The sequence below is a fragment of the Varanus komodoensis genome, unplaced genomic scaffold (genome assembly GCF_004798865.1).
Source record: "Varanus komodoensis strain SLA01 unplaced genomic scaffold, ASM479886v1 scaffold21, whole genome shotgun sequence".
NCBI classification, from domain to species: domain Eukaryota; kingdom Metazoa; phylum Chordata; class Lepidosauria; order Squamata; family Varanidae; genus Varanus; species Varanus komodoensis.
Window position 1 is genome coordinate 7896825 of NW_025335589.1, and position 12571 is coordinate 7909395.

General features: G+C 39.4%; 1 protein-coding gene across 15 annotated transcripts in view; it reads left to right on the top strand.

Moving 5' to 3' along the window:
• DCLK2 (doublecortin like kinase 2) overlaps positions 1-12571 on the top strand; it is a 273637-nt gene that overhangs the window by 30320 nt on the left and 230746 nt on the right. For all 15 annotated transcript variants that reach the window (XM_044430977.1, XM_044430965.1, XM_044430968.1 and 12 more), the window contains exons 3-4: positions 9879-9981; positions 11186-11290. In XM_044430977.1, the coding sequence (XP_044286912.1) occupies positions 9879-9981; positions 11186-11290 (208 nt within the window). The remainder of the gene's footprint in view (positions 1-9878; positions 9982-11185; positions 11291-12571) is intronic.

Sequence of the window (12571 nt, forward strand, 5' to 3'; positions counted from 1 at the left end):
CCAGACTGATGCAATTCAAAGAGAAACTGAAGTATCTGTGAAACAGATACTTCAGTTTCTCTTTGAATTGCATCAGTCTGGACTCAAACCTTCGTCCATAAAAGTTTATACAGCAGTGATTTCACATTACTGGGGAACTATACATGATCTCTCCATTTTTGCTCAACCTCTGATTAAAAGATTTTTGAGAGGATTGAGTAATCTGCATCCAACTATAAGACCTCTAATGCCCACCTGGAGTCTTTTGGTGGTTTTACAAGCGCTCACTCGATCACCTTTCGAACCCATGGTGACGATCGATCTACGCCTTGCTTCATGGAAGACTGCCTTCCTTGTTGCAGTTACTTCAGCCCATAGATCCTCTGAACTCTGCGCCCTTCAGGTAGACCCCCCTTTTCTAAATTTTCATAAGGAAAAAGTGGTTCTTCGGCTGGATCTGTCTTTCCTTCCGAAAGTTGCTACTTCATTTCACATACAACAGGAGATTGTTTTACTGGCATTCTTTCCGACCCCTTCGAATCCGATAGAGCGATCTCTACATATGCTGGACGTTCGTCGTTGCTTAGCCTTTTATAGGTCTGGGACTGAGTCTGTTCGGCGTTCCAATAGACTTTTTGTGAAATATTCGGAACATGACCGAGGCTGTACAGTCACTTCACAACGTCTTTCAAAATGGATAGTAAATACAATTGTCCTGTCTTATCAGTTAGCTAAGTTGGACTTGCCATCTACTCCAAGAGGTCATTCTGCAAGAGCTGTTGCTGCTTCTTCGGCCTTTGCATCAGGGGTCCCGATAGAAGATGTGTGCAGGGCGGCCATTTGGGCTACCCCGTGTACCTTCGCCAGACATTATAGACTCGATGTCCGTGCCAGGCAGGATTGCTCTTTTGGCAGAGCTGTCCTTTCTTCTGTCCTTCGCTGATGACACCTTCCTCCTCCATTTGGGGTAAGCTTGTTATTCTACCCATATGTGTGATGCACAGAGGCCACGACGAAGAAGAGCAGGTTGCTTACCTGTAACTGATGTTCTTCGAGTGGCCATCTGTGCAGTCACACAACCCACCCTCCGACCATGCTTGGTGTCATGGGTGCTCCGACTATTTCTTTCGATATTATGATCTCTTTGCTATGTGTCGTACCACTACTGAATTTGGCTATCTTGTCATACTGACACACCTTATTATAAGAACAAACGTCGGTCTTTCAAAGACTGGAAAATGGCGGACACTCCGCTCCTTATATAATGCTAGAGGGGAGGGGGAGCGGAGTTCCTGCCAAAAACCGTTAGCTGTTAATCTTCTGGCCAAAGGCACTGTGCAGGCGCAGAACCCATATGTGTGACTGCACAGATGGCTACTCAAAGAACATCAGTTACAGGTAAGCAACCTGCTCTTCTCTTGGTTTGTATCATTAGTGCTGCATTAATGCACTGACAGTGATGATGCATGAGATCTGTGTGAAGCATCCTTCCATATTTCAGAGAATGTACCCTACAGGTACTGTACATGTTTGAATGTACAGTAGCTATTTCAGTGTTTTGAGCCTACAAATGGGAGAGGTAAGTATGTGAGAAGAGTAAGTGGGAACTTGGTTGGAAGTATGAAATTGGAAGCTGCATTATGTCCATCTAACCCAGTACTATCAGCACTGACTCACAACAGCTCTCCAGGGTTTGTCAGGAATATTTTCACCCATATTCAGTCTGTAGGCTTCCTTGGTTACACACTAACACAGCACTGACTGCAGGGATAGAGGGGAAACAGAAATAATGTGGGGAGAAAGGGAGAACAAAGGGAGAGGCTAGAAAAAGAAACAATAGGAACACTTTCCCTCTGGGCAAATGAATGAAACCATTTCTCCATTCATTTACCTGGAAGTGGCGGGGGGGGGGGGACTAAGAGGGGGTCTCTCCCAGTTATTTTTGAGCAGAAATCATCCCATTCACTTGTAAAGGAAGAAAATAGACTGGCAGGTACCTCAGCATGGCCTAGTGGGAGTAGCTGTGCCTGTGGAAAGTGCATTAGCAGATCCATCTGGTGCATTGTGTTAAACTCTCCTCCTGTTGTGCTGGACTACAACTTCTGTCAGGCTTACCTATTGTTAATACAGGCTGGGGACAGTGGGAGTTGTATTCTAACAAAGCTGGAGGGCTCCAGATTGGGGAAAGCTGTGTTATGAGCTATAATTTGAATACTGTTTTTCAGTTGTTACAATAATTTGAATGCTTCCAATTCCCATTTTCCAAATAACTGTTTCTGTACCTAAGTAAAATTGTATGATCTCAACCAGATGTATGTAATCTGTTTTGGATTTGTGCTAGAATATTAAATTGTGGTCTCTGCTGTGCTTTCTAAACTGTTACATGCCATTATGCTCTGAGCAATCATAGTTAAACCATTTTAATCTTCAGCATTTCTACACTGTCAGACTGAGTTAGGCTTCTGGGAATATTGCCAGGAGTTTCAGATGAACAGACAGTAAAAAGAAAAAGAAGGCTTCATATTTTTCTTTAATTTCTTACTCATTTTGGAATTATATAGAAGAGCAGGGCTTGTTTCTTTTCCATTGTGTCTCATCACAGATATTAATGTTAAGCTCACATTTAAATTACACATATGGCATGCCCATTGTCACATTTTCTAGTTGTAATTAAGGCAGATCCTGTTTTCATGGTGATCTTAATAAAAACTATGCCAATTTACCAGTTTGTCCCCTGATCATATTTGGCTCTTTCTGTAGAATGGCCATCTGTCCTGTGCAGAATATGCACTGTAGGCTGGTCTTTATGCAAATAACTCTTTACAGTATTATTTATTCAGAAAGTGTAATCTAAGAACATGGAAGCTACCACTTCCACATTTAATCAATATACGTCTAGTTCAAGTTTCTGTTTTCCGAAAAGGCAAACCAGATGTTATTAGGATATAAACTAGATATGATAATAACGACTGTTCCTTGTTTCTTATTTCCAGCCTTTAAAATTTATTTTTAGTCAGTAGTAATGCATTTTACAAACTTTTGGGAGCAGGTGTTCTACAGCAGTTTAACATTCATGTGGAGGGCGGTCCAGATACCAGTGCTGGCCACATGTTAATCAAATCAACTGAGTTGTGGAAGTAGTAACAGAACTGTGCTACAGGCCTTTGCTTTTGATCTCTGTATATTGGGGATGTTCATGCGACAAAGCAAAGCATGTTTTATAGAAAGTTGTCCCCTCTGTCATCCTATAGGTACTGTGGGGGACACTGTGGGAACACCAAGTTTCTCCCTTCTCTGCTGCTGCTTGGAAGAAGGGGTGGGGAGTGGGGATAGTGGGGAAGCTAGCAGATCTGCTGCTGCATGCACAGCAATGATAAACAAGCGTGTGAGCACACACACCTACCTCACAGCATGGGTGGATGGAAGTTCTCACCTGTCAGAATAGAAAGGGGTGCCTTTCCTGGTGAGTGTAGACAGGCTGTGTAGTGCTCAACCTCCTTCTCAGGGGAGTGAAAACAATGCACCCTATTCCCACCCAATGTGGCAGTCACTGAGCTGTTTCTGTACTAGGTCAGGATGGGCCAAGTTGCCTTCTGTTGGGGCTCCACAAGAGGAGACCCAGCAGAGTACATCCTCATTCTGCTCTACCACCACTGCTATTCCTCTTGTGTCTGGCAACCAAAGTGAAACTCCTGCCAATAGACTGGGCTTATAAGCATAGAAATGTTATAATAATAATAATAAAAAAATAATAATAAGCCTATTTTCCTGCCATTTGTGTAAGGTTTGGGCAGTGTGTGTGCCACTTTCCTAAGCCTCCATTTGGGGCTTGAGTTGGTGGCATGCGGTGGACCCAGTCATCATGCACCATTTCCTAAATCCTGTTCAGGTTGAAGGGTAGTGTGTGGGAGAACCTGAGGCCACCATGTTACGCCACCTCTCCAAGTTCTGATTCAGGCTTGAGGAGATGGTGTGGAGTAGCAAAGATCTGCTGCTTCCAGTCCTAACAGAGAAGGTCATATTCACAGGAGCCTGGTCACAATGCACACATCCTTGCCCAGAGCAGCTTGGCCAAAACAAGGAACCTTTCTGCTGCACTGGCCAAGAAGTTCTGTAACGTATGAGACTTCATCTGGACTTGTAAACTATGCACTTCAAATGACACATTAAGCTCAAGGATGCCTATGAAAGGCTACCATGGCTTGTTGCTGGGAATTCATAGCTTCAAAGAAACCCATCCCTATCCCCAAGCTACAGGAGGAGCATTGAGTTGGACAATATACTAAGCAAGTATGGCTTCGAAACTGCAGTGGCTTTTGCATGTCATACAAATCCACCCATTGAATGTGGATTTCTGAGCTTGGGAATGTAAGCCCATAGATTTCAGGAGGACCTGGGACCTTGTTTTAAAACATAAGTAGCACTAGAAATTCTTGTTTAGTTTACAGCCTCATGACATACCTGGCTTTGTGAATACAGCACTGTCTGTGGATGACAAAAATGGTTTGATTTTCATACAGATATTGTACTTGCTCTAATCTTAGTCTTAATCTTGCACTTCATTGAGTTGGCTAGTATATATTATTTGCATATTAGGAATGCAGGAGGACACCCCCCCCCCCAATCTACTAGCTCAGTTACTAGGTTTTCAGTTAATCCCAGTTGACCTTGTCCCAAAAGAGAAGTTATAAAGTGCTAAAGACCAGACAATTTCCTGTAAGTGAAAATGCTTGATTAAATAGGGAAAGAAATCATATACTGAGGTGAGAATGAATGAAATTGCGAAAAAAGAAATGTATATATTATATATACCTATAGCAGTGATGGCGAGCCATTTAGAGACCGAGTGCCCAAACTGCATGCCAAAATGCACTTATTTATCACAAAGTGCCAACACTACAATACAACCTGAAAACTGAGGTTTAGTTTAGAAAAAACAACTCACAGCCAGTCCAAGCAAATATCTATATCTATATCTATATCTATATCTATATCTATATATCTATATATATCTACCTATCTCCTTGGCAGCGCACTGACTGACCATGTAAAAGCTTGGATGAGTTGCAGCTAATGAGCTGTGGCTTGTGATGTCATCACCAGGCACCACTACTCCTTTCTGAGCATGTGCATGGCCCCTCTGTGTGCTGTTATCCGATGCTCAGCTGCTGGGGTGACTTGGCTCGTGTGCCAACAGAGAGGGTCTGCATGCCCGCTGTGACTTGCGTGACATAGATTCGCTACCACTGACCTATGTTTGCTGTTATATGCAGTTTCAGGCTAGGGGGCTCAGATCCAGTCTGTATGAATATTGGGGCCCTGCCCTACTAGAAGAAACTGCACTGAGAGAGATTAAATTGTAAGGAAGAGCTTATTCAAGTGCACCTCATATTGTTAGATTGCTCAAAGAATGTGATGTTTGTTTTTTTCTTTAATTCGTAGCATCTGAAGTCAGAGACAATTGGTCCATTTTGTTTTATGTATAACTTTCAAGATGATCTGTCTATTTCATTTAAAACATTTTGGTGAAACCCCCTAATTTATCAATCATTAATATTTTAAAACAGTTTAACACCCTGCTGTCTCTACAATCTGACAACGGAATAGATTGCTTGTGGGCAGAAAGGATTGGCAGTGGAGAATCTATTTCTGAAATTCTATTTATTAAGCATGGTTCATTATTGCTTTATGCAAACATTTTATAGCTCAGTTTCAGCCTCTAGAGGCTTGGTGTTTAAAAACTAGTATTAAAATGCTTCCATCCCTGTCCCTTCCCATTGCTGCATGCAGAGCCTTTTATAAAAGTTCATGTGATGCTTTGACAGTAAACAAAGCAGTAGTCTTTCTGGCCAAGCAGTACTGAATAATGGGGACAGACTGAAGTGCCCTTTTCACCTGCTGCTTTGTGCTAGAGGCTGTGGAGATACTTTTAAAAGTCTAGATCTGTGCATCTTTGTGGCAGATATGAAATGGGAAATGAATTGCTGACCTGTTTATGCAATAACATTTTGCACTTTTAAGGCGCTGAACTATAAACATAATAGCCACAGGCAGTTTCACGGAAAAATACATAAACTTAAAGAGTAATGTTAGTGTTGTGATGAGAGGGTGGAAAGTTATTCTTTAAATTAGAACAGGCAGCTTGTGATTAGAAATACAGTGTTTCTGTCTAAGTAGACTGAGTTGTATTGTCTTTAAAATAAATATAAATAAGGAAAGGGTAACAATTCATGTAGCAAAAGATTTGCAATGAATTCTGCTCAAAACAGAGCAGAGTTATCCAGAAGTATTGTTGTCACCTTTTGTATATAATGTCATACAGGAGTTTCTGCTAAATCTTAATGTAATGCAATGTGATATTAATGCTATATTTGTACAGTGGAGTGAACAATGATTCATTCTCAGTGTTTCTATTTGATTCATTATTGTTCAGCTAAATGCACACTCACACTCTCTTCCAATTATTATAGGGTGTGCTCTATTCCCAAGCTTCCTTTCCTTTGTCTATTAAGCTGAGCATTTCCTCTTTCAAAACATTAAACCATATCCTGTTTTCTTGATGTTAATATTGTCCAAGGCCATAGGTGACATTATACCATGTACAAAAGAGAATTTCTGTCCTCCATGCTTGATGTTTTACTACAGCTTGCATCTGAGGCCTTTCTCACTGAGGCTTTCTTCCCTTTCAGTGAGAGAATGTATGTCATCTAGTATTTGTCTTTGAACAGTACAACCTTGTTTTCATTTATTTGGGTGTGAGCCAGATTCAGGAGTCCATTGTGACTACATCTTGGAAGCAATGTAACTATCCTGGAACAGGTCCATCCACTCATCTAAGAGACTTAGATTTATAAGAATAGCACAGCTGCCCAGGTTACTTGCATTTAGTTTATAAAAGAAATAAGTTGCAATGCTTTATTTTTAAAGTAAAATTTGCTTCAGTAGTGTGGCTCTCAGAACAGATAGAGAAAAATACTTAGAGAGCTTACTTAATGGGATGCTAACACAGAGGATATAACACTTAGTGGGAAAGCTATTTTATGAGTGGAAATATATATGCAAATATTTAAAATATATTTACATGTATGAAGATGGAAACATGATAAAATGCTATTAATACATTGAATAGAAAAAAACCTAGTACACCATTTTCAGTAAGAAGCAATATATGGAAGTAATCAGAGGCAGCAGTACTTCTTGAATTATCTGTGTTTTCCAAGTGTGTGGGATGCTGAAGACAGAGGACTATGAAAAATACATTTTTAACAATGTTGTTTGAAACTTCATTCTGCACCTAGCAGAGGTGTTAATTAAAAGTCAGCAAAGCTGGGGGTTTGCTTTGTATTTTGAATTGTTCCAAAGAGCACTAGCACACATGGGCTGAAGTGAAGCTTTACCCTGTGTGTGCATTGAAAAGAGATGTGCCATGTAAGATTAGAAATCACTTACCATAGCTTCACGTTACATAACCAGGCTATTTGCTGTAGCAAGCAACAGTGTTATGTTTCAGGAATATCAGAAGCATTAAGTGTGGTTGTCAGAACTGAAAACAAGAGGATGGTAGAAGTTTAGGAATTCCAAACAATAATCTCTGGATAAATAACTTCAAAATTATAAAGTAAAATCTGCTTTTTAAAAAAATATGATTGAGATAGGCCGGTTAGTGCATTACCTAAGGCAATTATGGGATATTGCAAATATTAACAGGAAATAGTATACTTGGGATGGATGGATGAAGATTCCTGTTACCTCAAAAATTATTTTACTTCAAATATTAGTGTATAATTCAAAGCATATACTTGTATGTACTATACCACCAATATATTTACATATCAATTCATACATATTTGATGGTGCATACTTATTTTTCCTTATTCATAGTTTTGAAAAAATCATATTCATAAAAATAAGTTTTGAAACACTGTCTTCTCCTGCATTAGCCTGCCTAAAGAGGTGCTTTTCCCTTGCCTGTTGCAATAATATGAGCTGCTCTTAAATAAACTCTTGCAATGGTTGCTGAGTACCAAGGCCTTATCAGTGGTATTTTCAAGTCTCTGGAATTGGATTGCATCAAGGGTTTGTTAGACTACTTCTTCAGGAAAGCTGTACAGAGTCACTGGTTGTCATAAACTTTGGCTGGCAGGTTTTATTGGTGTACTCTGTTCTTATAGCATTTTAATTAATTCTATTGTTTATTAACTGCCTCTTTCATAAGTGTATATGTTTTAAATTTTGTACATTGCCCTCAGAGAGATTTATCCTTACATCAAAATATTGTAAAATAAATAAAAATCCCCAAAGAGCCATTCAATCTTTGTTAAATGATAGAATGTGTAGTCAAAGGTGGCTGAAAATGTGGAAAAACAGTGCTCTACAGCCTTGGGTGTAGCAGTTTCCTTTAAATGTTGTGCAGGTCAAGGCAGGAGCTTCTCTTAGATTTACATTTAATTTTGTAAAAATTGAGAAAATTTAGGCACAACATGTGGCATCTTTATACAAGTGCTTTTTCCCTATACAGTAAGAAGCTTATCCTGTTCATCAGGCAGGCTAGGAAAGAGTTAAGAACTTGCCTTGTCAAACTACTTAGCTAAGTTGAGGCGAATTAATTTTTCTCTAGAGAAGCAGACTATGTAGACATTTATCCTTTATCATGAGGTTACACTACAGCTAACTGGATGTTGGGTGGAGAGAATGTTGTGTCATTGAGCTTGATAATAGAATCAAACAAATGCTCAATGCTACATTTCCAGCCTGCAGATGGTCTTACTGTACATTCAGCCTGCTTTTATCTCTGGTTTAGCTGCCATGACAACTGCACTGCTTTCAAATGCCTTGTAGGAATGATCTTTGAGAGAGCTGAAAGTCATTGATATTCTGAGTGGTTTTCTACTACAGACAGCAGCAACAAGCCTTCTCTGTACTCCATCCAATATTTACTCTACCATGGAGGGTAATAAATGAAAATGTTACTGTTAGTCAACTTTAACAAAAGGGAAAACTAGTACTATAGTTTTGGTAAGAAATTAAAAACAATTACTAGGGAATAACCGCATTAAACAAAGTGGGACTTTTTAAAGATTAAACACGCACAGTATTGCACTGTAAGTCTTCATACCATTTCTCTCTCCCCACTTCCCTCCCTCTCTCCCTACTGTAAATACACATAGTTGCCAAGTGTAGATTCTTTGTTCTCTGCCCCCATTTTTTTGGTACTTTTTCCTCCTCCTGTAGCAAAAGTTACATGGCTTTTCATTCTGGACAAAAATAAAGCACGCTGTATGCTTCAAATTAAAAAAAACATTTTAAGGTAAACTGATGTTCATGGGGGGAGGGCGGGGGGGGGGGATATCAAACTTCATGTATATACAATGGCACCTGAGCTGGCAGTTGCTCGCCAAGAAAAAGATTTGGGGGTTTTGGTACATAGCTCGATGAAAATGTTGAGTCTGTGCACAGCTGCTGTAAAAAAAGGCAAATTCCTTGTTGAGATTCATTTGCTTATATAGAACTGCACTTGCCATTTTAATGCCCATTTCTGCAGCTTTGGAAATACTCTTTTAGAGCTTTTTTGAAGTCTTTTGCATTTAACTACCCTAAATAATTTGGTGTCATCAGAAAAGTTGACTCACAGCTAATTCTAGACCATTTATGAACAAGTTAGAAAGCACTGGTTCCAATCCAAATCTTTGGGGTGGCCCATTGTTTACATCCTGTGTTTGTGAATCAATACTGGATCCTGCGGACCAATACTGGCTTGGTTTGCATGTAGCACTAATTTTTGTTAACTGTGAATTAGTGGAGATGCAGAGAAGTTAGCACCAAACTTAAAGTCCTGTTCTTCCTCTAGCCAGTCCCATGAGCAAAGTTCTGCTTTGTTTTATCTTTTTTCCTCTTTTTAGGTTACTTGCTTGCAAGACTTTTTTGGTGATGATGATGTTTTCATTGCCTGTGGACCAGAGAAATACCGTTATGCTCAAGATGATTTTGTACTGGATCAGAGTGGTAAGCATGTACATCTTAAATTTATAGGACTTTGTATGTCTCTAGTGAAATGGAAACTGCTATTAAAAATGAGCTTTTATCCCTGTTGCATTGACAATAATGGCAAAGGACAATTACATGAATCATGCAGATTCTGTAGTTATTGGAGTGTTATTATATACAGAAAGGTGGGATATATATTAAGTACATAAATATATAAAATTAGCTAGTGAATATGATGGATGCATGGATATTCTGTGAAGGGGCATAGCTATTAACTTAAGTGCACTCTCAGCTCTCCCTTCCTTCCTTCCCATATCTTCCTCCTTGGCCCTGAATCAGGGACGCCTTCAGTTCTCTTCCCACCCCCAGAGATTCATCCCCAGACATTATTGGCATTTTTGTTTTCTTGGAGAAGTTTTTGTTTGAACCCTACAAATCCATTCTTTGCAGTAGTCAAAGATCCCTTCAGCCTTTTGCTCTGTAGGGTTAAAGGGTAGATTTATATCCTCATACAAAGTGGGTGGTTTCAGATTTGCTGGATCTACTGGATTTAATGGGGAGGTGGTATGAGGTTGACTACCAGTGACTTGGTGTCGGGGAGCAAAGGATGTGCAGTTAGAATTAAGGAACACAGTGCCCTGAGTACATGCTTTAAGTAGCAGGATTGAGCTTTCTTCAAGTCAGCAGCCTAATGTGGGGGGTGAGGGACCTTTTGTTGTTGGCACTGTTAGGGAGTTAGACTCTTTCCGGCCAATTGAAAATCAACCCAAGTCTACTGTAGATTTGCAATATCTTCTGCTCATTTCTGGTATAGAACAAAAAACAGATTGCATACTCTGCTGGGTAGAATAATTAAAATTACAGTTAGATCAGAAATAGACTGGTGTGAACAGGTGTATCCATTCAGGCTCACACAGACTGCAGTATGACAGAATTCTTTACCATATGTAAAATAAGAACGTACTTTTCTGACAGAGATCTTCACTTTAATCTTACATTTTGCAGGATAAAGATTAAAATCTAGTTATAAACTACTTGAACTCTCTCCCCCCTTTTAATATTTGGTCAGATTCTAACGTAAGTCTGAGTTTGTGAATTTTGAACTGGTGTTGGTGTATTTGAACAAAACTATTTAGAGAATCTACATCTACTGCTGTAGGTGGTTTTGTCTGGAAGTGCCTTTACACTGAAAAAATGTAATATGTTACCCATCTATTTACAGAATGTCGTGTTATGAAATCATCTTATTCTCGTTCTTCCGGGACACCAAGGTATTCTGGATCTAAAAGTCCTGGACCTTCACGTCGAAGCAAATCTCCTGCATCAGGTACAACCATTTGAAGGAGAAGGAATTTCATCTGGAAATTTCTTTTGTTTCATACATTTTTATTCCATATTTCAGCCCTGAATAGTTCCCAGACCAGTTTTCAAATACAGACAATGGAGATAAATAGAATTAGTTTGTGAATCCAATAACTACTAAAGTCACATAGAAACCAAAGTCAAGTAAATTTAAAAGATCCCTGAGGAAAATATCAGAATCAGGGTATCTTCATATGGAAGCTAGTAATCCTTGAGGAACAATAGCCCTAAGCTAGTAAGGGCTTTAATCCAGTGCTTTGAATTGTGTTCAGAAATAGAAAAGTAGCTAGTACAGTTATATTAAGACTGGTGAGGATATGTCAGCCTTCTCCCAGCCTGGTGGGTGGTGTAGCCTGTCTGAAGGGCATCAAGTTGGGGAATACTGAAATGCAGTGTAAAGCACCATATGCTAATGATAGCAATGAGTTCTATAGTTTGTTGTTGCCTAACAATGAATATGTGTTAAGAAGGAATCAAATTCCTTGAATATTATATATATTCTCTCTATAAATATAAATAGGATTGCTCTATGAACTTGTGCTGTCCCTGGATCTTCAGATGGCAGAAGGAGCAAGGAGAGCATTTGAACATTTACATGCCAGTTCTGACCCTTGTTAGGTTTGTCTGACTGGGCAACAGTTATCCATGGTTATACTGTATGTAAGCTATCATAGTAATGCACTGTATGTGGGATTACCCTTGAGGAAAACCTAGAAGCTACAAATGGTGCAAAGTGGCAACTAGCAGCTAACAGTCCGGGACCAGCTGCTTTCCAGGTTTAACTCAGGGTTTTGGTTTTAACCTTTAAAGCTCTAAGCGCATTAAGAACAGCAAGAGAGGTCCTTCCAAGACCAACAGTACCACCAGAGGCCTATTTGTTGGGGATGCTTTCTCCAGTCTTTCTCACAAACTATGGGATGTTGTCAATCAGAACTACGATTATTTGTCTTCCTCTTGGCTTTTAGAAAAAGGTGTGAGAACATACCTTTTTAATTTTGTCTTTTAAATTACATAATGGCTTTAATGTTCCATGTTATGGTTTTTAATGTTCTTATTTTTATTTTTAAGGTTTTATTCTCTTAAATTACTTTGCAGTGCCTCGATGGTCTTTTAGCAAATGTCAGAATATACATGTAAAGGTGGTGGTTTTTCATTAACATGAAGTTTTATAATTCATATTATTATCAACCTGTACTGCAGCTGCCCCATATTCTCTTCCCTACTCCTGCTGGCTTTGCTTCTGATC